The 27,304-nt window shown below is 40.8% G+C and overlaps 1 protein-coding gene across 1 annotated transcript in view; it reads left to right on the plus strand.

Moving 5' to 3' along the window:
• LOC124722823 (molybdenum cofactor biosynthesis protein 1-like) overlaps positions 1-27,026 on the plus strand; it is a 61,462-nt gene extending 34,436 nt beyond the window's left edge. Inside the window, exons 6-8 of the mRNA XM_047247947.1 lie at positions 5,581-5,753; positions 14,566-14,651; positions 26,971-27,026. Coding sequence (XP_047103903.1) covers positions 5,581-5,753; positions 14,566-14,651; positions 26,971-27,026 — 315 coding nt within the window. The remainder of the gene's footprint in view (positions 1-5,580; positions 5,754-14,565; positions 14,652-26,970) is intronic.
• Positions 27,027-27,304: the final 278 nt, after the last annotated feature.

Consider the following 27,304-nt stretch of genomic DNA (forward strand, 5'->3'; position numbering starts at 1 on the left):
CAACTAGTCGTACGGAGGCCCGTGCAGCTGTTGAAATTTATAATCGATCTGTAAACTAAAGGGGAGTGTGTTACACTAAGTTCTTAAGTTATGCAGACTCAAATGCATATAACAGTGTAGTAGCCACTCAGCCTTATGGTGAGAAGCTTGTCACAGAAATGGAATGTGTTGGTCATGCCCAGAAGAGGATGGGTACCAGATTGAGGAAGTTGAAACAAAGTTTGAGAGACAAGACACTTTCAGGTGGTAAGACCATATGAAGCAGGCTGACAGACAACATGATTGATGAACTACAACAGTATTATGAGATTGCCATTAGAAATAATACTGAGGATTTGTTGAAAATGAAGCAGGCAGCATGGGCTACCTTCTTCCAGAGACTGTCAGCTGATAATAAACCAGTACACCATCTTTGCCCTCCTAGATCTGGTTCATGGTGCAATTACCGCAATGCCCAGTACTCAAACAGGTCATACAGCCATAAACATTCTATCCCAGCAGCAGTTGTGGATATCATAAAACCTGTTTACAGAGACCTGCCAATCCTGAATTATTGAAGAAGTGTCTGCATTGTCAGACTCAAAATCCCAATGAGTCGTTCAATAATCTTATAGTGTCAATGTCATCGTAACTGCCGTCTGCGTCACGTCTGCTGTGCAGCAAGCTACGCTAGTTTAAGTATTAACTCTATTTTTCTTACTTGTCACTTCTTCTTCCGTGTGTTTTTGCTTTTAGGAAGCTTTAATTGTCGAGTGCTAGTAATAGTGTTCCATAGATTTTGTGTTTGTTTTGAATACAGTCAGAGAGAGTCCGTTTAGTCAGCCATAGTGCCAGTAGTGCTAGTGTTTGTTTTGAATACAGTCCAGAGACAGGTAGTGCTATTTTCATTGTTTTCTACAGGAAGTATCTAGTAACCACAATTTAGTCAACTATCAGCCGCCTTTAGTGAATTAGCAGTCTAGTTATAAGTTGATTAACTCTCTACAGTAAATTGATTTCTTAGGATGGATAGGATGTGAGACTGCTGTGTACGGACACAGGAGGAGCTGGCCACTGTTCGCGAACAGCTGAACGTGTTGATGGCCGTGGTTAGCCGTCTTCTGGCTGCTGCCTCGGAGTGTAGTGGCAGTGGGGAGTCTGGTGCATTGCATGGTACACCCCAGGTGTTACATGCTTCACCCACTGACCCTGCTGTTGACACATCTTTGCGGGTACCGGGCGCGGTTGGGCCACTCTGTTCGCAAGGGGAGTGGCGGGTTCAGCGGCGTTTGCGGCGCACGAGGCGGAGGGTCAGTGTGGAGGCTGGCCGTGTGGCATCGCCCATTCTGCCTGTGAGTGGACATGTGGCCACTCCTTCAGCAAGGTCCGAGCAGGCACATGGGGGGAGGGGTTTATTAGTTATTGGGAGCTCCAACGTTAGGCGGGTGATGGAGCCCCTTAGGGAAATAGCGGAAAGGTCGGGGAAGAAGGTCGGTGTTCACTCTGTCTGCTTGCCGGGGGTCTCATCCGAGATGTGGAGGAGGCCATGCCGGCAGTGATAGAGAGCACTGGGTGCACCCGACTGCAAATTGTTGCTCATGTCGGCACCAATGACTCCTGCCGTCTGGATTCAGAGGTCATCCTCAGTTCTTACAGGCAGTTAGCAGAGTTGGTGAAGGCGGAAAGCCTCGCGGGGTGGAATCTGAGCTAACTATTTGCAGTATCGTACCCGGAAACGATAGTGGTCCTCTGGTTTGGAGCCGAGTGGAAGGCTTAAACCGAGGGCTCAGACCACTCTGCGGAGATCTGGGGTGCAAATTTCTCGACCTCCGCTATCAGGTGGAGAAATGTAGGGTCCCCCTGAATAGGTCACGTGTGCACTACATGCAGGAAGCAGCTACAAGTGTAGTGGAGTATGTGTGGAGTGCACATGTGGGTTTTTTAGGTTAGAGAATTCCCTCCCTAGGCCCGAAAAGACACCTCCTGAGATGCGGAAAGGTAGGAGTAGACAATATGCAACAGGGAATAACAATATTAATGTGCTAATAGTAAACTGCAGGAGCGTCTATAGAAAGGTCCCAGAACTGCTCTGATTAATAAACGGTCACAATGCCCACATAGTACTAGGGACAGAAAGTTGGCTGAAACCAAATGTAAACAGTAATGAAATTCTAAACTCAGATTGGAATGTATACCGCAGAGACAGGCTGGACAGTAAAGGGGGAGGCATGTTTAAAGCGATAAGAAATGCAATAGTATCGAAGGAAATTGATGGAGATCTGAAATGTGAAATAATTTGGGTGAAGGTCACGGTTAAAGCAGGATCAGACATGGTAATTGGATGTCTCTATAGGCCCCCTGGCTCAGCAGCTGATGTGGCTGAGCACCTGAAGGATAATTTGGAAAATATTTCGAGTAGATTTGCCCATTATGTTATAGTTCTGGGTGGAGATTTTATTTGCCGGATATAGACTGGGAGACTCAAACTTTCATAACGGGTGGCAGGGGCAAAGAATCCAGTGAAATTTTTTAAGAGCTTTATCTGAAAACTACCTTGAGCAGTTAAACAGAGAACCGACTCGTGGCGATAACATATTAGACCTTCTAGTGACAAACAGACCTGAACTATTTGAAACAGTTAATGCAGAACAGGGAATCAGCGATCATAAAGCAGTTACTGCATCGATGATTTCAGCCGTAAATAGAAATATTAAAAAAGGTACGAAGATTTTTCTGGTTAGCAAAAGTGACAAAAATCAGATTTCAGAGTACCTGACGGCTCAACACAAAAGTTTTGTTTTAAGTACAGATGGTGTTGAGGATCAGTGGACAAAGTTCAAAATCATCGTACAATATGTGTTAGATGAGTATGTGCCAAGCAAGATCGTAAGCGATGGAAAAGAGCCAGCGTGGTACAACAACCGAGTTAGAAAACTGCTGCGGAAGCAAAGGGAACTTCACAGCAAACATAAACATAGCCAACACCTTGCAGACAAACAAAAATTACGCAAAGCGAAATGTAATGTGAGGAGGGCCATGAGAGAGGTGTTAAATGAATTCGAAAGTAAAGTTCTATGTACTGACTTGGCAGAAAATTCTAAGAAATTTTGCTCTTATGTCAAAGCGGTAGGTGGATCAAAACAAAATGTCCAGACACTCTGTGACCAAAAAGGTACTGAAACAGAGGATGATGGACTAAAGGCCGAAATACTAAATGTCTTTTTCCAAAGCTGTTTCACAGAGGAAGATTGCACTGTAGTTCCTTCTCTAGATTGTCGCACAGATGACAAAATGGTAGATATTGGAATAGATGACCGAGGGATAGATAAACAATTAAAATCACTCAAAAGAGGAAAGGCCGCTGGACATGATGGGATACCAGTTCAATTTTACACAGAGTATGCGAAGGAACTTGCCCCCCTTCTTGCAGCTGTACCGTAGGTCTCTACAAGAGTGTAGCGTTCCAAAGAATTGGAAAAGGGCACAGGTCATCCCCGTTTTCAAGAAGGGACGTCGAACAGATGTGCAGAACTATAGACCTATATATCTAACGTCGATCAGTTGTAGAATTTTAGAACATGTATTATGTTCGAGTATTATGACTTTTCTGTAAACTAGAAATCTACTCTGTAGGAATCAGCATGGGTTTCGAAAAAGACGATCGGGTGAAACCCAGCTCGTGCTATTCGTCCACGGGACTCAGAGGGCCATAGACACGGGTTCCCAGGTAGATGCTGTGTTTCTTGACTTCCGCAAGGCGTTCGATACAGTTCCCCGCAATCGTTTAATGAACAAAGTAAGAGCATATGGACTATCAGACCAATTATGTGATTGGATTGAAGAGTTGCTAGATAACAGAATGCATCATGTCATTCTCAAGGGAGAGAAGTCTTCCGAAGTAAGAGTGATTTCAGGTGTGCTGCGGGGGATTGTCGTAGGACCGTTGCTATTCACAATATACATAAATGACCTTGTGAATGACATCGGAAGTTCACTGAGGCTTTTTGCGGATGATGCTGTGGTATATTGAGATGTTGCAACAGTGAAAAATTGTACTGCAATGCACGATGATCTGCAGCGAATTGATGAATGGTGCAGGGAATGGCAATTGAATCTCAATGTAGACAAGTGTGATGTGCTGCGAATACATAGAAAGAAAGATCCCATATTGTTTAGCTACAATATAGCAGGTCAGCAATTGGAAGCAGTTAATTCCATAAATTATCTGGGAGTATGCATTAGGAGTGATTTAAAATGGAATGATCATATAAAGTTGATCGTCGGTAAATCAGATGCCAGACTGAGATTCAGTGGAAGAATCCTAAGGAAATGCAATCCGAAAACAAAGGAATTAGGTTACAGTACACTTGTTCGCCCACTGTTTGAATACTGCTCAGCAGTGTGGGATCCATACCAGATAGGGTTGATAGAAGAGAGAGAGAAGATCCAACAGAGAGCAGCATGCTTCGTTATAGGATCATTTAGTAATCGTGAAAGTGTTACGGAGATGTTAGGTAAACTCCAGTGGAAGACTCTGCAGGAGAGACACTCAGTAGCTCGGTACGGGTTTTTGTTGAAGTTTTGAAAACATGCCTTCACCGAGGAGTCAAGCAGTATATTGCTCCCTCCTACGTATATCTCGCGAAGAGACCATGAGGATAAAATGAGAGAGATTAGAGCCCGCACAGAGGCATACCGACAATCCTTCTTTCCACGAACAATACGAGACTGGAATAGAAGGGAGAACCAATAGAGGTACTCAAGGTACCCTACACCGTCAGGTGGCTTGAGGAGTATGGATGTAGATGTAGATGTAGACCAAAAATTGTTTTTCTCGTAATGAAGGCACTAAAGTGGGGGTCAGTTATGCTGTTATTGCTTTTAATGATGGCAACATTGGTAGCGTGAAAGTGCTACAACATATGGGAATTAATTCTGGAGCAAACTGCATCAGAGAATTTGAATGGATGGACAAGGTTTGCATTGGTAAAGCAAAGTATGCAGCACAGTTGGCCACTACGGAGTCCAGAAAGAAGAAAACAAGAAAAAACTTAAAAAAGATCAAGAGGATGATATACAGTATGGTGCAGGGTGCTTCTGAGTGACTAAAAATAAAATGATAAGCATATATTGAGTTACAGTCTATTAAAACTTTAAAAACTCTTCCTGAAAATTTACATTTTCTCTTGCATTTTTCCCTAAATCTCAGAAACTACTTCGATTAGCGAATTCAAATTTTCAGGGAGTAATAACATACGTATCCTGAGTCTTCTTAACTAAAAGAAAAACATAATGTTATGTATAAATAAAATTATTTAGAATAACATACAAAAAAGTACACAAAACTTTAACTGTGTAATTAAAAAATTGTATTTCCAAAAGCAGTGGCGGAAATGCAATTATTGTAAGACTCAGAACATATAGTTTAATGTGCTGTAAAAGTTTCTTGTCAATGGCTACAGTTGTTCCTGAAATACGGGGAAGTTAAGTCACTAAATTTAACATTGTCAGGATAGGGCATTCAAACTCCCCTTAATGCACGTTTTCTCCTTCCTCCACTTGGTAAGCGACACATTTATAGTATTTTCACAACAGCAGTAGCTATTTTCTTACAATTTCTTTTTGACGGCATACCATGTCCCGGGCTTCAAGGGATGTGTGGGATTTATTACCTCAATGAGTGAACACTTCTGTGGCACGTGCAACCGTTTACGGATAACAGCTGATGGCAATTTGGAGGTGTGTCTCTTTGGGAATTCAGAGATATCTCTCAGGTGAGTGATGAAACATAGAATAATCGTGTCCAAGTGAAAATTCATCTGAGGAAACCATAAAATTACTAGAAGACTGACAGACTGATCAGTATTTTACCTTCAGGAGGTGAAATTCCAAAACTTCTTATAGACACATTCGTTCCTCTTGTCCTCACATTAGTCGTGGAGTCCGAGTGACCTTTCAGACCTTCAGAAACTTATCCCTCTTTCCTCTCTCATGAAGAAACTGATAGTTCCAAATGCTGAGTATAGAATAATACTTTTAAACTGTTTGCCATGCACATTAGGTATGTGGTTGGTATATGGAAGAGATAAACTGCAGTTAAATCCAGCAGGTATGAAATGAGTAATCTTTTCTTGAAGTTTTCAGCTTGCACCCTCCTCCCTCCCAGACATACAAACCAGATACCTCTAGCTAAATAATTTGTGAGTATATATAATTTGCCTCTGTCAACATCATGTTACACTAACCTATTTGTGAGATTAAATTAAAGGAAAGTAATCAGGACTGGAAATTATGTAAAGACATTTTTAGCTATGTCCCTAAGTTGTAATAAAGTTAACACAGTATTTCTGTCCATGTGATGGTAACTATGATTCGCCAGCCACCGTTGCCAAGCGGTTCTAGGCGCTTCAGTCCAGAACCGCGCGACTGCTACGGTCGCAGGTTTGAATCCTGCCTTGGCTCAGATGTTAAGTCCCATAGTGCCCAGAGCCATTTGAACTGTGATTCATGATTATCAGAGTCTATATGTTCCAAATAAAAATTGGAACTTCCTGTGTATAGATGTACAAATTATTAGACAATGGGACCAACAACTGACACTTTTAAATTGATGACTAGACTAAGAGATTAATAATAGGAAAAAAACTGCAAGATACTTTGGCGATAAGTTTGTTTCAGGACAAGGTACGAGGGGGGGGGGGGGGGGTGAGAAGAATCAGCTCTCTCTTTGTGAGCATAACAGAAATCCTTTATCAACCCAAGGTAAAATAAGATATAAAAATACAGGGTCAAACAATTAAGTATCTTAAAAACCAAATGACTAATAAAATTGAAAGCTAAGAAAAGTAAGTTCGTAGTAAGTAGGGTGAAACACAGGGGGCTGCAACATATTGCCATTGTTGTTTGACTTGTCTATCAAAGAAAAAAGAAATGGATCAAAACAAAATAAAAGTGAGAATGGAAATGTATCAGAAGCAGATAGGAATAAGCAAGGAACATATTCTTTAATAAATAAAAAAAAAAAAAAAAAAACTGACATGTGAGGCAGATGTTCCTACAATTTTATGTTCAAAGCACAGCAGTCTGTGAAAGCAAAATATTTATGACATTGAAAAAAGAAAATCAGTGAGTGAAAAGTGTGTGTAGGTGAATTGTGGTGAAAGACTGGATATTGGAACTTCTGTTAGGCTGCCCAGTATTAGTTAACTTGGTAGTAAAGGAGCAAGTTTGCAAGGGCAGATAACTGTTTGACTACGTAAAATAGAGTGGGAGTATGGAAAAGCTAGTCCAAGATAGGATGAAAAAGATAACAGCAACTTAAAAAATGAATTGGTAAGTTACCATGAACCCCATTCCAATCTAGTGAATGCAGTGGTTGACAATATCTTGTGACATTCGCCTATAAGGCTCAAACAATAATTGCTAAATAAAAATACAAAATGTTGACAAGACTGTATCTAAGCTGTCACTCTCTTTTGAAACAAGGGTGTTTAAACCAACAAACACGCAGGAAAGCAGGGACAACTCGCACACTAGAGAAGGATGGGCAGTATCATTGAAGGAGTGAGCATAAACCGTGTGGAATATGTGTGGTACAAGAAATGATAGTAAGAAAAAAAAAAGAAGAAGAAGAAGAAGAGGAAAAATGTTGATCTGGAAACAAGGGAATAAAAATTTGCCACGTGAAGAGACAATATGGTACTGTGCTGATGAGTGTGTACAAGTGGTGATATACAATATACATTGATAAAGGAACTCTGCATTGGGCCCAGAAGACCACACAATGCTCTTCGAGAGATGTCCTCTACTATATATCTATGGAGAGTTAAGGGGTCAGTATACAACTCTCCAGGCTGTTATCAACTTTCAGAAGTTGAAGACACTGCTCCTCACTTGAGTAGCTCCTCAGCTGGAACTACAAGCAGTGTGTACCCTATTCCAGTCTGTCCACCGAGCAGAATTTCCCGGCTCTACAAGGAATTGAACCTGATCCCTTTCTATGGCACGCCTGTGGCATACTGACTGCATAGCTGCGGCAAGAGTCATAATATACACTTGTGAACAATTGAGTTATAACTATTCTGTTTATTGGGGAGAGAGTATGTATATTGCCACCGTGAATGAAATAGTTTAGTGTATCGTAACTGGAATGTATTCAGACCTCGTACTTGTGTGAGAGCACAGTGTCTTAGACACTTGTAGTGTTTGTCTTAGCATGAACTAACCGGTGAGCCTTACTTTCTAGTATTTTTAATTATATATCATTACTGGTGCCTCTGGCACTTTTGTGTTGCAATAGCTTGCAATAGCAAACATTGAGTCAACCATGGTTTTTGGATTAGAAGTAGAGGTCAGCTGGGTTGACATTGGGAATAGAGTGATGGGAAGTGGACAATAAGCAGTTATATCGAAGGGTGCATTATTTGATATCTTAAGGTTAATTACAAAATGTGGAGTGGAGAATTTTTCACGTTGAGCAGAAGTAAGTTTACAGGACCAGATGTCAAATTACACATGATCAGTGTGAATCCCTATAGTCAGCATGAACACTGGCACACAGAATAATTTATAGGTAGCCTTGCTGTATATAAAAAATCAGATTTGTGCTGAACTGTCATGAACAAACTGTCACTTCTCTGGAATAAATAGACTCTGATTTGTTAATTACATCTGTGTAAATGAAAAATATAGGAAAAGGTAGAGTGCTGCTTACTGTAGAGGAGACATGTTACATTGTAGACAGGCACAATTAAAAAGGCACTTGCACAAAGGTTTCGGCCACAGCCTTTATCAGCAAAAGAGATACAGAGAAACACACACATTCATACACACAGGCAAGCACATGTCACACACATATGACTGCCAACTCCAGCAGCTTGCCTCTAGCTGCTGGACTTGGCAGTTTTTTTTTCTCTGTGTGTGTGTGCGTGCGTGCGTGCACACGCGGTGTGCTTGCTTGTGTGTTGTGCCTGTGTGCAACTTTGTGTTCTTTACGGTAAATAGTGATCTATTTTTCCCTGCACTGTTGATATTCCCACCTGGAATTTCCATTGTTTAATCAGTGTAAATAGGAAGGACACAGTTACATATATTCTGTCACTTGAAGACTAATACATGAAGTCAGTGGACATTATTTTTTATTGCAGAGGATCTTTGTCACCACTAATTATTAATTTTGTGTGCCAGTTAATTAGACATGGTTTCATCCTTTCCTGGATGTGCCCGTTTTGTTAAATCTTCCTTCAAAAGATCTGATTTACTTCAAGTTAATAAACCTGAGTATTCTGAAAAAGGAGGTGCAGCTTACAGCTGCAGTGTGACAGTTGATCACAGGGTGATTTTATCACTGCCATATCCTGGGTACCCATGGCTCGAGACACTTATTCTATAAGGGTGTGTAGTCATTGGGCTTTCTTGTACCACAGTGTCAAAGGTGTAATGTGAGCAGATTTATTCAAGGAAAATACTACCACAATCAGCAGAGTGAACTGCTATGGGCAACAGGATATCATTGACTGGGGTTACCACTGACTAGCATGGCTTTAGCAGTGAACAGGTGGGCCACAATGTAGCAAATGACTCACCCACTCAGTGACAGTCAATAAACAGTAACCATTCATGCCACTGGGAACTGTCACCTCTTTGTGGGATACAAAGATGCAATCTGCACACTGCTCGTCGCAGTTACAAAGATTAGCATTGGTTCGGAACAGCACCAGGGGATGCTCGAACCATGCAGGAAGGTCGTCTGTCTGATGATTTGCGGTACATATTGCCAAGGTGGCAGGGTGCAAAATAAGGAGTGATCAAAAAACTTCCATTTGAAGGCTGCTTAGTTCAGATCAGTATGCCACACACACACACACACACACACACACACACACACACACACACACACATATCCATCCGCACATATACCCTGCTTGTGTCTGTATATGTGCGGATGGATATATATGTGTGTGTGTGTGTGTGTGTGTGTGTGTGTGTGTGTGTGTGCGTGTGCGAGTGTATACCTGTCCTTCCCACCCCCTACCCCCCCCTAAGGTAAGTCTTTCCACCCCCAGGTTTGGAATGACTCCTTAACCTCTCTCTTAAAACCCACATCCTTTCGTCTTTCCCTCTCCTTCCCTCTTTCCTGATGAAGCAACTGTGGGTTGCGAAAGCTTGAATTTTGTGTGTGTGTTTGTTTGTGTGTCTATCAACATACCAATGCTTTCGTTTGGTATGTTACATCATCTTTGTTTTTAGATATGTTTTTCCCATTTGGAATGTTTCCCTGTATTATATTATATATCAGTGCTTTCCTCTCCCACAACTATCCTGCAGACCTTGTCCACAAACAGATCTCCCAAGCAATACATTCCTCCCCACCCAACAACAATGTTACTACCCCCAGACCACACAGAAGCATCCCCCTTGTCACCCAATATTATCCTGGCCCAAATACATCAACTAATTACTCCGCCACGGATATGAATTTTCAAGTCAAGCCCTGAAATGAGATCATCCCTTGACAATATTCTCCCCACACCACACAGAGTTGCCTTTTGCCGACCCCCTAACCTCTGTAACTTCCTTGTCAAACCCTACAATATTCCCAGACCACCTTCTCTACCCAGCGGTTCCTACCCCTGTAACCGACCCCGATGCAAAACCTGCCCCTTGCATCACCCCACAACCAACTACTCCAGCCCCGCTACTGGTAAAACATACACAACTCAAGGCAGGCCCACATGTGAGACAACACGTCATTTATCAGCTGACATGCCTGCACTGCACAGCCTTTTACATTGGTATGACGACAACTAAACTGGCTGAGCGCATGAATGGGCACAGACGAACTGTCCGCCTAGGAGATGTCCAATACCCAGTAGCGGAGCAAGCCCTCCAGCATAATTCTAGGGACCTAGGAACCTGCTACACCATATGTGCCATTTGGCTTCTCCCACCCAACACCAGTACCTCGGAACTGCGGAGATGGGAACTTGCACTCCAACACATCCTTTCATCCCGCCATCCCCCTAGACTGAACCTATGTTAACCAACCTCACTCCCATTTTGCTCTTTAGTCTTCTCCTCTTTCCCTTTCCTCTTTAGCCATTCATGCATCTTTTCATCCAACATAGTTGCGTTTATCTTTATACTATGTACCTCTTTACTTCTGTATTCATCCTCCTTGGTTTGAAGCTGGCACAGTAATTACAGTAGAATATCTTTGGCTTCCCTCTGACATCCATGCCTCCATCTTTGCTACCCTCCCTATTTACCTTTCACCTGTTGCTTCATAACCTGGATTGTGAATAACTGAATCCACTTTCCCTTCTTCCCCTTTTTTCCCCTCTCTCCTCCCTGATGAAGGAACGAAGTTCCGAAAGCTAGGATACGTCAATTTTCTGTTCTGTTTTGCGTATCTATCGGCTGTACTGAGCTGAGGTAAGTACTGGCCAGGCCCTCTATCTCTTTGTTAGCATTTGTTTCATATATATAAAAACACACACACACACACACACACACACACACACACACACACACACACACACACACACACACACACACACAGACAGGGTGATGCCTATTATCATTTAAAAACCTCCAAAGCACTGTAGATGACCCTGAGACAAGTAATTTAATACAAGACACATGGGATCACAAATGTTGGATACGATACAAATGTTGGGAAATGTGTCAAAAGCGAATGACAAATGTCACCAGATGATGTACCTTGCCATGCTTGCAGTGGTTGAGCCTCTCGGCCTGTCACACTTTATCATCCCAACCCAAGTCAAGTATTCATATCATTGTGGCTACGGACACACTTGTGCGACTTTAGTGATGGCATTCAGGATTTGAGTCTTGCATCTGGCAGGCAGTATTCTTTCATTGTGTTAAACAATTATGTATTTATATTGAAGTTTATTATTTTATTTACCGGCCTTGCAGTTTCCTTGATTTCTTGCAAAGTACAGTACAATGAAAACCTACCATATTGCCTAACAAGTAGATGAGTATGAACTTCAGAATAGCATCATTGCCATTAAATGACCTATGTTTTCTTTACTAACTAATGTCTGTAAACAAAAAGAGAAGGGACAGAAACAAAAAACACAAAATCAGAACTGCTTTTGCTTGATTACAGCAGGGACAATAATTTTGTAACATCTACATTTACAACAGATCATATTTACAAAATGTTTTCGAAATTTGCTCTGTTTGCTCAAATGAAAGTATTGCAGTGCTCAATCATTCCTTTACACTCAGCCCCAACTGCTGCACATGCTGTGGGGTATGTCATCTGGTTACGTCATATGTTCAGTGTTTCTCACCAATTTTTGGGGTATTTTGAAATGTACAAAAAGGCAAATGCAGAAAGTTATCACATTTTGCTGCACATTACCTGTGTCACAGAAAAATAATGTATACAAATCTTCTCAGATTTGCCACTGAATAACTTTGTGCAAGCCTCACAAGATTTCACCAACACAACTGTTCGTCATCTTCAGGTAGTGGTGGGTCCTGTCATCACTGCTGCAAGATGTGACTGGTGATATTCGCACAGCAGAATTGAAATTTGTCAGGCTAGAAGCAGGAGTACGAATGTGTGGACAGGCACTCCCAGTTGGATGGAAATGCCATTCATAGTAGCCTTCTGCTTATGAGTTGTGGGCAATGACTGCACTTCTGGATACTCGTGTGGTTAAAAGCTGAATTAACTCTCTGCAAGGTGCTGCATCAGGTCATACATCGGAGGATCTGGTTTCTACTGTGTTAATTTCATAGCAGTCAGTGCTGGATTCTGGGCAGTCCTTAGTCAAAATTCCATATTCCTGTTGGTAAGATTGCCCACCGTATGGATACATGCCTCATTCTTAAAAACACAATCCTAGAGTGATGATGCTGAGGATAAAATTTCAGTCCTCTTGGGAAACGTGTGGTGCCCTGTATTCAGGCAGTGCTCTGCTACCACTAATTTACTGGGTGGCATTTTTGTCAGCGCTGTTGAACACAGTGTTCTTGCACAATGTGAGGTGTCTGCCCTATATAAGATTTCCCATAATGGCATCAGATCTTATATATGATCTGTGTTTTCTAAGGTCAAGATTGTCTTTAACTGAACCCAAACAATTCCTTAGTTTTGCTGGTAGACGAAAAACACACTTGATTCTGTTTCTCTTAGCGATTCTTTCTATTTTTGAAAACATGCCACTGAAATATGGGAAGAAAGCCATTTGCAGTGCTTGTCTAAGTATCTTCATTTACATCCCTACACTGAACTTGCTTTGCTCAGAACACATTGCAAATCTGTTTACAAGAATAAACATTCTGCTGGAACACTGTTCTTAGGTGTTACAGTTCACCAGGCAGACTGTCGGTATCTGAGATCACGTGTGCTCTATGTGCCAGGGAGTGTAAGACACTACCACATTGTGCAGGGTGATGGCAACTTTTGGACCACAAATATAACTCTGCATGTATCAGTTTGCAGTAGAGACTATGCCCCAGTGTTCTGTCAGCTTTTCTTCTAACCGTGACATCCAGGAATGGTAAGCTGCTATCTTATTGTACTTCCACAGTGAACTGAATATTCAGATGGAGCGAGTGCAAATGCTGCAGGAACATAGGTAGTGTCTGTATTATGTGGGCCACACCACAAATGTCTCTTCAGCATTCTGCCAGAAGGAGGAATGTTGGATATTTACTAAGGGAAATAGAGGATCTCCCATGGGAGCACTGTCCACTTGATCAAAGTAGTTGGTGTTACATAAGAAATAGGATGAGGTATGCACATGTTTAAACAGCACCACAATTTCTTTCTCAAACTTGCTGCTAATAACCTCTAATGAGGGCTGCAGGGGCACTTTTGTAAGTAATGATATAACATTTGAGCTAACTAAAAGATCTGAAAGTTCTAGTTTAAGCATCTTCAGGTATTCTATGAAATCCTCTGAATTCTAAATATGATGGTCATAGTCATCCACATGATAAATTTCAAAGCTGTCACGTGGAAATTGCCAGTTGCATCTTGCAGCAGTGATAGTGGAAATCACCACCACCAGAAGATGCCAAAATGTTGTGTCACTGAAATATTGAGGGAGGGACTTGCATAATGTTATCTGGTGGGGAACCCAAAGTGTTTTTGCAACAGATCTATCAGGCAAGCCTGAAAATTCACATATACTCCAAGCAGTAAGTACCTGTTGTAAAATGGTCACATTAGTGAGCTTGGCAATTAATTAACAGTTTATCAATAAATTTGGCGTCATTTTGCAAGAAATTGTGCTATGTTCCACTACTCCCTCTTCAACAAAACTAATGTCAGTTTCTGCTCCACCTCTTAAGCCCGAGATCCTATGTATACTCTTGAGCATTTGTGTAAGATACCTGTTTATTTATAAAAATAAAAGTAACTTCTATCATGACTTTCCCATTCTTGTCCAGTGGGTTTGTTATCCTGCTGTTGCCTACTGCAAACTACAGGATTACTGTTGAAGATTTCTGCAAAGTTTTTCTTCCTTTTTAGTGTACCAACATTTCACTGTGTGGTAATTGCCTGGTACTGTTTAATGGGTGTTTTAACTGTTGTTTCAGAGATGCAATACGAAGCAAATGCAGTGAGGATGACTTGCTTGCCATGATTGGGGCAGGAGTGAGTAGAAAGAAGAAACAACATGCAGGTAAGATACATTACAGCAAATGTAACTCTATAGATAGAAAGAAAATTTCTGCTTAACAAGTCATAGCAAACATAAGAGCAAAATAGAACGAAAAACAACAGTGATAGAACCTGTGTTTTTTGTGTAAAATTGGATTTAATTTTTTATTTAGTATTCATTCTGATTAATGCCCATTGGTCAACAGTACATTTCAGCCCTAGAATTTGGTTCTGCGAGGTCCACCAGATAACCATATATGGCTGTTGTAACTCCTTTATTGGACTTCAGAAGTTTTCCAGCAACAAATCTTTTTTTTTTCTTCTTTCTTTCTTTCTTTTTTTTTCTTTTTTTAAAAAGAGCTAAAATGCAGAAAACATCATAAAGGAAACACTCACAGAAAAGCATCAGTGTCCTTGAAACAATGGAAACTCCAGTAGGAATATCAACAATGTTGGAAAAGACAGATTACTACTTACTGATGAAGGCTGTGGCTGAAAGCTTTATGTAAGTGTCTTTTAATTCTGCCCATCTGCAGCCTAAGGTATCTTCTTTATGGTAAGTAACAGGCTGTCTTTTCCTTCATTATTCATTAGTGTTCTTTGTTTTTATTGCTGTTTAGCAAGCATCGTGTGGTATATAAGGGATGTGAATAGCGTCAGATGTTGAATCATCACTCTGGAGGATATGAAGGTGCTGCATATTGGTGTGAGACAGCATTATCTGATGAGAGTTTGAAAGAAACCTCATTGTGGATGTCCATTTGGTCGCCTGGTTAAACCTTGCAACATTTGTATTTTTGGAGTATTTGGATATGACAGTGGCCTGATGTTGGAAAGTAAGGGCATACTCATAATCAATGTTCCAGTTGACTACATCAGACCACTACAAGGGAGCATCACTGTGTAGTGTACTGAGTACATTGTAACCTGTTCACGTCTGTGACTGCCATCTGAGAACAAGTACAGTAGACTCTCGTGCAGCTACACTTTTGGCTAGTTAGATTGACACTTGACAAGTTTCAATTTGCATGCACCTGGAGCCAAGCATTTGCTGGTGTTTTTTTGGCAATCTACTGCTAATCAGTGCACTGGTGCGTGTCAAAAGTCCAAGTATTGTCAATTCGTGCGTGTGTTGGTTGAAGCTCTAGTGTGTTTCTTATTCGTATTGCATGGTTTCATGCCACTGCCATCTATTGGAACTCCTTGTAAGTACAGTACATACAGTATTGTTCTATGCAGCGCAACATAGCCATGTCGAAACTGACAATTAGAGTGCGCCGCCTAACACTTTCCACTTGTTGTCGGTACATCAAAGCTGAGTGTTTAACAGTGAACGTACAACACCCTGTTGTGTTGCCACGTGGGCTTGAGTAGAACAGAGGAAATGGCATAGATGTATCGAATGCTTTCATTTGATGGCTGCCACAGCCTGGTTTCAAAAGTCAAAAGTTTGTCTAGTGCATCTCGAGTGTTGTCAAGTTGTGCATCTGTGTGTTTCTGATTTGAGGTTTTGTGCTCCCACTATGTGCCTTAAAGTGTCCAGAGATAAAAGGGGCCAAAAACCATAAAGGACTCAGTCGAGTGTCTGTAAAAAGAACACTGAACGTGACTACGGGCACGAAACATAAAACGAATGTGATCTTGTTGGAAAAAGAGCTTCACACTTTGCAGAGAATTGATGCTGGTGAGCCACCCACAAAAGTTGCTGCAGAGTAGGAGTACAATTACTGATCGGGAGACAAATCGATCAGGAATTGAAAAATTTTGTTCCATCCAAGCATTGGGCAGTGCAGTGAAATCTTGAAAAACAGTGAGAAAAGGTGCACATCCTCAGTTAGAAGAGGCATTATTTTTGTGGCACGAATAAATAAGAGCCAAAGGTGTGTCAGTTTCAGGTCCTCTACTTTGTCAAAATGAGCTGATGAGTTGATTGAAGGAAAGAAGCAAGAATTCCTTGGAAATAATGGCCGGCAGGATCGTTTCAAGAAGCGGCATGGCATTCATGAAATTGCCATCAGTGCCAAATCATTATCTGGGGATGAAGCTGCTATGCTGATTTTAAGAAGAAACTGCACACAATCATTGACAAAGGAGGTTATACTGGCAATCAACTTTACAAATGTGATGAAACTGGGTTGAATTACAAAATGCTGCCAACGAAAACCCTTGCCTCTAAAGAAGAAGAAATGGCTTCCGGATACAAAAATATCAAAGAAAGATTTACTGTCCTCGCTTGCAGTAATGCCACTGGCAATCATAAACTGTGTCTTACTTTAATTGGCAAATCCAAAACACCAAGAGCATTTAGACACCAACCAACCAGCTTTGCCACTGAGGTACACGAATCAGTCTTAAGGCACGTATGAACAGTGCCATCATCAGAGAGTGGTTCCAGGCAGAGTTTGTTCCAGCTGTAGTAAATTACATGGCAGGAAATGGACTTCCTTGAAAAGCGCTACTTCTTGTGGACAATGCTCCTTATCACCCAGGTGATCTGCAAGATGGGGATATCAAAGTTGTATTTCTCCCACAAAATGTCACATCTCTATGTCAACCGATGGACCAAGGTATTCTTGAGGCGATGGAAAAACATTACAGACGCAAGATGCTGGAATACTTAATAGGTGTGATTGATGCTGCAGATGATTTTGTGGAAGTTCTTAAAAAATCGATGTTTTAAGTGTCATTCATTGATTGCTGACGTTTGGAGTCTAATTCCTCCACTTCCTCTTGTTAGGTCTTGGAAAAAACTCTTAGATCGTAAGGCAACCTAAGTGGTGGGAAGGAGGAGGCAACACCGAAACTCAAGCTGACATAATTTTGGTGAATTTACTGGAGAAGCTGGTTGTAAAGACACACACTTCGAAGACATTGAAGAGTGGATGGAAAATGGCATTTTTTCATGTGCCTGAGGATGAAATCGTCCAAATTGTGACCGATCATAAAGTGTCAGAAGACTATGTTTCTGATGATGAATCAGAGAAAAATATTCCTCACACATTCTGTTACGAGGTGATCCAAACTGCCCTGGAGTACATCAGCCAATAGGAGGAGACGATTTATCCTGAAATAGTTTGATTTCAACGTTGGAGATGTATTGTTGCAAAAATAGTTTCTCAAGCAAAAAAACAAAAAAAAAAAAAAAAGACATTTGTGACTTCGTTACCAAAAAATAAACTCTAATGAAGCATCCTAGAACTTCTATGTCCATAACTTAAAAAGTTTTTTTTTTTACTTTTCTTGAAAGTTCCTCTAGACAGACTTTTCGTTCCTTTGAGTTATCTCTAGATTTGTTTCATAATTTTGTTCAGTAGTTTATTTTTTATTCAAAAGAGTAGGTAATAAAATTAAAACTCCTGTTTTTCCTACTGCCAAATAAGGGAGATTTTTTTCTGTAAGAATGCAAAATAAACGAGCTTTGTTATACAGCATTTAAAAACTTTGAGTTTTCAATCATAGTTTGGTGCCTTTTTAACATGTTAACACAATTTTTTCAGTAAAAAAGTGCAGGGTTATTTGCAACCGTATCAGTAACGTTTTACATACCCTACGCACGTTTTACGATTGTATTTCGCAATATTGATGCAATTTGGAGTGTTCACATGTGAAAAAAGGGGACTTTGATTTATCTGAAATTTTCGTTATTGGAACCGGCCACCATCCTGATCATTTCGGATAAACAGGAGTTCACTGTAATAGACTCCTTGCACATGCTGTGTCATACAGCTAGGAGCAGCCAGACTATGGAATTGCCGTCCTGCGTATAGGCTGCCATTAACACCCAAGCAAATGACTGCATGTGAAGTGGTGCCACGATCGAGAAGTACAGACTGCTAATGAATGGCGTCACATTATGTTCACTAATGAGTCTCCCAGTCCTGCACTGCTCCAAATGACTATCGTGGAGAAGTTTGACCGTGACCAGGGGAGATGGGGAGAGGTCCCATTCTTCCACATTTGGGGGGGGGGGGGGTCACAAAGCAGTCCCATGGTGTGGGGAGCCATTGGGTATGACTTCAGGTCACGGCTTGTAATGGCCGAGGGAACTCTGATCGTACAGCAGTGTGTAATAGTATTGTGGTGCTATTTTTCAACAGGTCACTGCTTGTCCACGTGTAGTATGTGTCTCTTTAAATTGTCTGCGTGATGTTGATATACTCCTGTGGCCAGCAAAATCCCCATATCTGTCCCCGATAGAACATTATGGGACCAACATGGACGTCAACTCCATCCCACTGCCTGTATCCACGATTGCAATGTCCAGTTACAACAGTTGTGGATCACCTTTCTGAGGAGGGTATGCAGCAGCTTTACGACATCCTCCCGCACTGTCCAGACCAGACAGGGTGCATTGCTGTATTGATAAGTGGGCTCAAACTGATAAGTTCTGTGTAAATTTGACTCTGTTTTGTTATGACTGAAATAACATTACATACGCTCTAAATTCGCTATGTTTCAATTTGTTTTCTCCCCACCTTCTGAGTGTCTCACTTTTTTTCAAGCAGTGTAATTTAAGACAGACATAAGAATATGAAAATGGGATGGCATATTACATTGCTATTCAACTATGCCCCTAAGAAAATTGTAAGATAATGGAGAAGAGCAGGTGCACTATTACACTGACTAGAACGTAAACTTAAAGATAGAATTATATTGTGTAACCTACACCGATGACATAATACTAATTGACAAAAACATCACTGATGTGCTAAAGCAATTTGAAATATTAAGGGAGCAAGCTAGGAAAATTAGACTACTAATTTCACATGGAGAAAAAATTCTTGGCTGATACCAAAATGGCACTGGGTGAAGTTATATAGGCAATGACATAGTATTCGGTGTTAAAGAGTTTAAATAGTTAGGTGAAAAAGACCACTGAACATCATAATGAAAAGAAGGCCATAGAATCCAGACTTCAGAAAATACAAACTGTCTCTCAGTTAACTAAAAGTATTTTTCGTGGAACTCTAAAATCTAACATTGTACAACAGTGATCAAATTAGAATTTCTTTATGCATGAGAGAGACTCTTTGTCCAACACAAGACATGAAAACAGCAAGAATGTAAAATTGTAGTAAAAATCTTAGGTCCAAGAATAAAAGATGGAATACATCACACAGAACCCAGTGTGAAATCTCCAGGCAAAATCCTAAAAACTCTTGTTACAATGTGTCTCCAAAGAATCCAACTTGTGGGACATACAGAAAGAATGTATCCAAACAGGCAGCTCATTGGATTCCCACATACTTGAAAAATAAGATCCAACTGATGAAAACAAACAGGAAGAGACCTTAAGAAATTGGAATCACCACATTTACAGTATTCTGATGTAGTGATGAGTCACACAGAGTGCGGTTTCACAGTAGCTTGATCGATGCTTGTACTTGTGTGTGTAGTATATGCAAGTGTGTACAGCGTCTCTTCTGGTGTACACACAATATGCTAATTTAGTGGCCGAGCAGTAAACCGGATCCCTACTCGGTTCCAGTGTGCTGTGCTAATTATTCTTCTTCACTTGACATTTATGCTTGGAGCTGCAAGAGAGGCCATTTTCCAGATAATGCCACAAAAACAACAAATTCTTAGATATCAGTTTAACTTACACTCTTCAACATCATAGACAACATTTCACATTAATATGTTGCAGAACACTAGATTAGTGTTAAAATTGCCAGAGTAAACATTGTTCTCCATGTGACAGATTGTCACCCGACGTCCAAAATCGATAAATTTTATATCTCTGCACAGACAAGCAGCTGGTTGCTCATTGTCATCTGTGGTGCTAATCAATGGGTTGAGCTCGTTGCTGGCACAGCGCCACCACAGAGTAAGTGGCCCCTCATCCCAGCAGGTGGCGTTGTTTTAACACCCGTATAGCTCCCCAGACTTACCGCGTCTGTGGATAACTCCGTCTCTGCACAGAACTTCACACATTTCCCACACAGTGGGCCCTCGTGTCTTTTACACACAATAAATCTTCAAACTTATTTCATTGGCTAAGTTAAATTTCGAGTGTGACATGCTATTTCATAAAAAATAGCAAACGGTAGACATGGATGTTATTGTGACTCTTTCCTAAGGCAACATTTGTGTATTACACTTGTAGAAGTGCACTGCAACATAAAACAGTAGACCGTAAGTTCAAACAATGGAAACTCCAGGTTGGAATATCAGCAGTGTAGGAAAAGAAGAAGAAGCTAATTACCATAAAGATGGCACGTTAAAATGCAGACAGGCACAGTTAAGACACTTACACATAAGCTTTTGGCCACAACCTTCATCAGAAAAAGAAATAGAAATACAAACCATTCATTCACACAAGCAAGCACACCTCACACACACATGACCGCCAACTCTGACAGCTCAGACCAGAATGCTAGTCTGTAAGTATTGCTACACAATAAAATAATTATTCTGAGCTACAAGAAAAATGGATTCAAAGAACTAAACTGCTTGAAGAAAAAAAAAGGGAAGCTCCCTGAAGCAACATAGTTTCACGAGTGTGCATACCAGTGGTAAATTATGAGAGTCGCAACTCTCTGAAATGGATACAAAGGCCACCAGATTGTATTAGCTTTGTTTGTGTCTCGGATTGTTACCATGAATGGTAGGAGCTATAAGAGATGTGAAGAGTGTAAGATGTTGAGTGATCCCTGTGAAGGGCACAGATGCCCTGTACTTCTGTGAGTCAGCATTATCAGCACGTAACAAAATTTGAAGGGGCCTAATTGTGTGTCTCCATTTGCCAGGCTGATTGAATTATGCAATATGCAAATTTGTGAGACATTCAGATGTGGTAGTGTCCCCATGTTGGACTGCTTGGGAACGTAAGGGCAGCGTGCTTGTCAGCAAGCTTCCGGTTGACCGTGTCTGACGAGCCCATGGGAGAATTGCTGTAATGTACGCCAAGCACATTGTAACCCTTTGACACCTGCACCTGTCATGTGATCAGCAGTGAGTCACATTCTGCAAGACCCACGATGACAGTTGTCAGTGAGTATGACAACGACATAGGGAGAGGGCGTGTGGGGCAGCATCGGATATGACTTCAGGTCACTCGGACAGCACAGCAGTATGTCATGGACATCCTACATCCTCATTTGCTACCTCCATGTCCAACGGAGTTACAAGAGACAGAGCAGTGAAAACATATCCAGTTGTTGACTCACAAAACGGTTTTGAGGTGTGACGCATGTAGTCTTAAGTGAATCATTCATACAAAAAGAAAAGAAGAAGAAGCTAAAGTCAGAATGTGAAAAAATTGGAGAATGGAATAGATATTTGAAGACTTCACACTTGAAACTCCCAGTTTTCCTATTGTGAAAGTGCCTTTGTGACCATATGCATTTCACTGACGATAAACCTTTTTTTCCCCCCCTGGGTCTTGGCTCCATATTTTTTCATCCTGTTGAGTCAGAATACTTGCATAGTATTTGTGAGGTATTGTTTCAGTCTTGCAAGCTAATCTAAAATACAAATCCCTTTTGCATCCTAGAAAACAATGACCACTCTTTCTCTCCGATGAAGTCACCTTGGCTATTTTTGTGCAACTGCTGTTTCATTTCAGTCATCTCTCATCCACGGGAACAGATTGGTGCATAGAATCAGTTGTGTGTCAGATTGTCCCAAATTGTTTTTCACATTAGGTTGTAGTCAGGCTTCAACAGACATGCCACTCACTTTCTGGTACGGCCACGGCATCAACTGTTTTGCACATCTTTTTAATTACTGATCTTGCAATATCACACCGTGTTCTTTCTCAGCATTTTCATATTTGATTGTAATTCTAGGAAGTTGTTCATGAGTCATCTTACAGAGACATATGCCACATATGAATTCAGCCACCCATTCCTTAACTGTTGACTATGAAGGAACTCCCCCCACGAACCATGGACCTTGCCGTTGGTGGGGAGGCTTGCGTGCCTCAGCGATACAGATGGCCGTACCGTAGGTGCAACCACAACAAAGGGGTATCTGTTGAGAGGCCAGACAAACAAGTCTTTCCTGAAGAGGCGCAGCAGCCTTTTCAGTAGTTGCAGGGGCAACAGTCTGGATGATTGACTGATCTGGCCTTGTAACATTAACCAAAATGGCCTTGCTGTGCTGGTACTGCGAACGGCTGAAAGCAAGGGGAAACTACAGCCGTAATTTTTCCCGAGTACATGCAGCTCTACAACTTGACTAGAAGAAGAGATCGGTTGGTAGGACATGTTTTGAGGCATCAAGGGATCACAAATTTAGCATTGGAGGGCAGCGTGGAGGGTAAAAATCGTAGAGGGAGACCAAGAGATGAATACACTAAGCAGATTCAGAAGGATGTAGGTTGCAGTAGGTACTGGGAGATGAAGAAGCTTGCACAGGATAGAGTAGCATGGAGAGCTGCATCAAACCAGTCTCAGGACTGAAGACCACAACAACAACAACATGAAGGAACTGACTCCTAATTAGTAAGATGATGCCTGTAGAAAAGTACAACAAAACAGTAATCTCAAAAAAGGACAGGATAGACAGTACATTCTGTAGGACATATTAAAAATGATTGGTAAAAGAGACTTGGTGTGTTAAATGCAGCTTTTGATTACATGATAATTGAATTGGATAGATAAACAATATACTCGCTAAGTGGTGGCAGAACACACACATAAAAGAAGATTATAATTAGGCGAGCTTTCAGAGCCAGTAGCTCATTCTTGAGGCAGAAGGGTTGAAGTGGAAGGAAGAGGGGTGAAGGATAGGTCTAGGAAAAAGGGTAGATTTTGAGAAAGTTACCCAGAACTGCAGATCAGGGGAGACTTTCCAGATGGGATGAGAAGGAAAGACTGATTCCACATCTACATACATACTCCACTAGCCACCATATGGTGCATGGCAGAAGGTACCCTGTCTCACTACAATAGTCTGAATAAAATTACTTGATAGTTGACATCAATCACTTGCTGCAACAATGTTGCCACATTGGCTACCAGCTACCGTTTGGTTACAGGTGACAACAAACAAGCGGCTCACTTCACAAATTATGTTAAATGTTTAACACAGAGCAATTTTTCTAGTGGCTGGTGCAAGGTATGTCAGAAATGTTGGATACTCTGTTGACTATTGATTTAAAGTGACCAGTGACTGAACTGGGGCAGACGACCCGTTTTGTATCCCTGACTGTAAACTTGTGTCCTAACCCAGCCGAGAAAATTGTGGTCAACAGTCTGCAGCAGTACTAATATCATGATCGCTTTGTTCATGGCAATTAAAGCTAACCCTTAAGGGTAAACTCAAGACAACAAAAACTCAATTTCAGGGCTGAAAGCAAATTGAAATTTCTCCATGTCATTTGTTACCTGTAACTATCCTTACACTAGCTGCACATGCTGACATGTTAGAAACCAGTGAACAGCCCGTGTGGGCACTTGTTCGTGGATTATAGATGACTGAGGCAGATTCCAAATGAAGAAATAATGACAGGAAGAAAAATAAGACCAAATAGAACAGTCAAAACAATGATGAAAAATGATGCAGCAAAGTATTAAAAATAAAAAAAATACATTTAAACCAATTAATTGAATGAAAATAATAATCACACTCTTTTGGTTAGATTTAGAAATAAAAATTTTGCTACATTGATGAGATTCAAACCTATGACATGCTACACATTAGATTAATCTGCTAACCATTGTGCTATGCCACAGCACTGCATGAAGTATTTATATATGTGAATGTAGTGACCCAGTTGCAACTATGAATTGCAGCCTTAAAAATTTCAGTTTCACGCAGTGTAGTGAAAAGCTTATCTAATGTAAGATGATCTCTGTGAATATGATAACTATATGTATGATACTGAATTACACCTTGTGCTGAGTTATTCGGTAGTGTTTGGTTAGTGCTATGAATGAAATGTGTGTCTTTCATTAGCATTGTTAATGTGTGTTGTTTTTGGTGTAGTTATCGCGTGTCATGAAATACATAATAAAAGTGTCGGGCTCATAATTCGGGATACAAATACATCAAGAAAGAATGCTGAACCAGGAATTGGAAGTGACTGGCCAATTTTGGTGGAGTTTGGCAACAGCAGACAGTTCAAATGTGACGCTGACTACTCTTATTGGCGTTGAAGTGCCAACTATCAAGTAATTTTAATTCGACTGTAGTCAGTTCCTTTCCCGTTCCATCTGCCAATCGAGTGAGGAAAAAGTGAATGTCTATATGCCTCTCTACGAGTCCTAATTTGTTGTCTCTTATCTTCGTGGTCCTTATGCATAATGTATGTTGGTGCAAGCAGAATTGTTCTGCAGTCAGCACAGTGTTCCTCAAAATCCCTCCAGGGATTCCCATTTGAGTTCCAGAAACATCTCCATAATACTTGTATGTTGTTGTTTCAACCTACTGTTAACAAATCTAGTATCCTGCCTCTGAATTACCTCAATGTCTGCTTTAATTCGACCCCTTGCGGATCCCAGACACTCAAACTGTACTCAAGAAGAGATCACACTAGCATCCTATATGTGATGTCCATCACAGCTGAGCCACACTGCAGTAAAATCCACCCAACAAACGAAAGATGATTATTCGCCTTCCCTACCATGACCCTCACAAGTTTGTTCCATTTCATATCACATTGCAACGTTACGTCCAGATATTGAAACAATATGACTTCTTCATTCATGACACTACTAATGCTGGATTCTGGCATTATGGATTTGTTTTTCCAACTCATCTGCAGTAACTTATATTTTTCTACATTTAGGGTTAGCTGTCATTTATCACACCAACTGGGAACTTTGCCCAAGTCATCTTTTATCCTCCAAAATCACTCAACAATGACACCTTCCATACACCACAACATCATCAGCAAACAACCACAGATTACTGTCCACTTTGTCCATCAGATCAGTTATGCACATAGAAAATATGAGTAATAGCGCTCCTATCACACATCTCTGGAACGATCCTAATGATACCCTAGTCACTGATGGACACTCACCGTCAGGATAATGTAGTGGGTTCTATTACTTCAGAAGTCTTTGAGCCACTCACATGTCTGGGAACCTATTCCATGTGCTTGTACCTTTGTTAAGAGTCTGCAGTGAGACACTATGTCAAATGCTTCTCGGAAATCAAGAAATATGGAATCTGGGTTTGTGAATTTTGTGATGTCAAAGTTAGAGGAGCAATGCATCTGCATTAAATTTTGCGTGAAACTCAAGAAAACCTTTACAGAGACACACCAAATGATGCAGGGAGCCTATAGCGATGAGTGCTTAAGCCATACTTGGTGTTATGTATTATTCACACGTTTTAAAAATGGCTTTACAAAAGTCAAAAATGATCCTTGTTCAGGACGCTCTTAGATGTCCCCTGATGACGCTTGTGTCAGGAACGTCAACGAAATTGTGTGTTCCAGTCAAAGATTCACTGTCCGAGAGATTGTAGAAGAATGTAACATTTCAATTGGATCATGTTATGAAATGACACAGCATCTTGGAATGCATTGTGTTGCCGCCAAGTTCATTCCACGGCTCATGAGTCAAGACCAAAAAAACTTTTTGGATCTCACAAATGAGAATGAGATGTTCCTTGCGAGAATAGTATGACCCCTGCAGACTTCTTTTTATTTCCAAAGTTGAAAAGGATGAAGTTTTGCAATGGTAGATGAGATAAAAGAAAATTCGCAAACGGCAGTTTATGCAACCCAGCAAGAGGTGTGTCAAGACTGCTCCTGGAAGTGGAAATGATATTGGGAGCAGTGTATCAATTGTGGAGGAGAGTATTTCAAAGGAGACAATCCATAGTAACTAAAAGATAAGCATAGAAAATTTTGTGGACTAAGTTCTGGAATTTTTTGAACAGACGTCATATGACAAAAGGGCATGCTGAGTTGCCCATGAGCGATGCTTTGTACTGATTTGTGGACATAAACTTATTGGTCTCTATGAAACTGATTAGATTCAAACCCAGAATATGTTCATGAATTCTGCAGCAAACTGATGTTACGGGAATTGGTCTGTAATTTCGCGAGTCTGTTCTTTCGCCCTTTCCCTGTTGCTTCATAACCTGGGTTGTGAGTAACTGAATCCACTTTCCCTTCTTCCCTTTTTTCCCCTCTCTCCTCCCTGATGAAGGAACAAAGTTCAGAAAGCTAGGAATGTAAATTTTCAGTTCTGTTTTATGTGTATCTATCGGCTGTACTGAGCTGAGGTAAGTACTGGCCAGCCCCTCTATCTCTTTGTTAGTATTTGTTTCACATCTTATATGAGATTTTCCATTAATCATTTATGTTTGTATAAGCATTTATTAAATTTAAAAAGTTGGATTTCATATGTTAATACAAAAGATAATGTTTTGCATTGCAGGCATGATGAACCTGTCAAAGATGAAGAATCGGCCAATGATTCTTATTGGAGGATAACAATACGTATAACTTAAACTTGAGATTCTTGAAAATAAAGCTAGTCAGTATTTCTTAACAGTACTGATTGACGAGCAAAGTCTTAGTGGACATTTGTATAAAATTGTCATAGGTGTTATACAAGAAGAGTAAATAGTTTCAATAGGAATGTGGTGAGACATTTAACAAATGTCATGACCACACATTAATAGGACCTTATAACACTACCATTATGATATTAGTATGCTTTTACGTAAATAACAGAAACCTTGTCTCTATGTTGCCACATATAACCCTCT

This window comes from Schistocerca piceifrons, chromosome X, assembly GCF_021461385.2.
Source record: "Schistocerca piceifrons isolate TAMUIC-IGC-003096 chromosome X, iqSchPice1.1, whole genome shotgun sequence".
NCBI lineage: Eukaryota > Metazoa > Arthropoda > Insecta > Orthoptera > Acrididae > Schistocerca > Schistocerca piceifrons.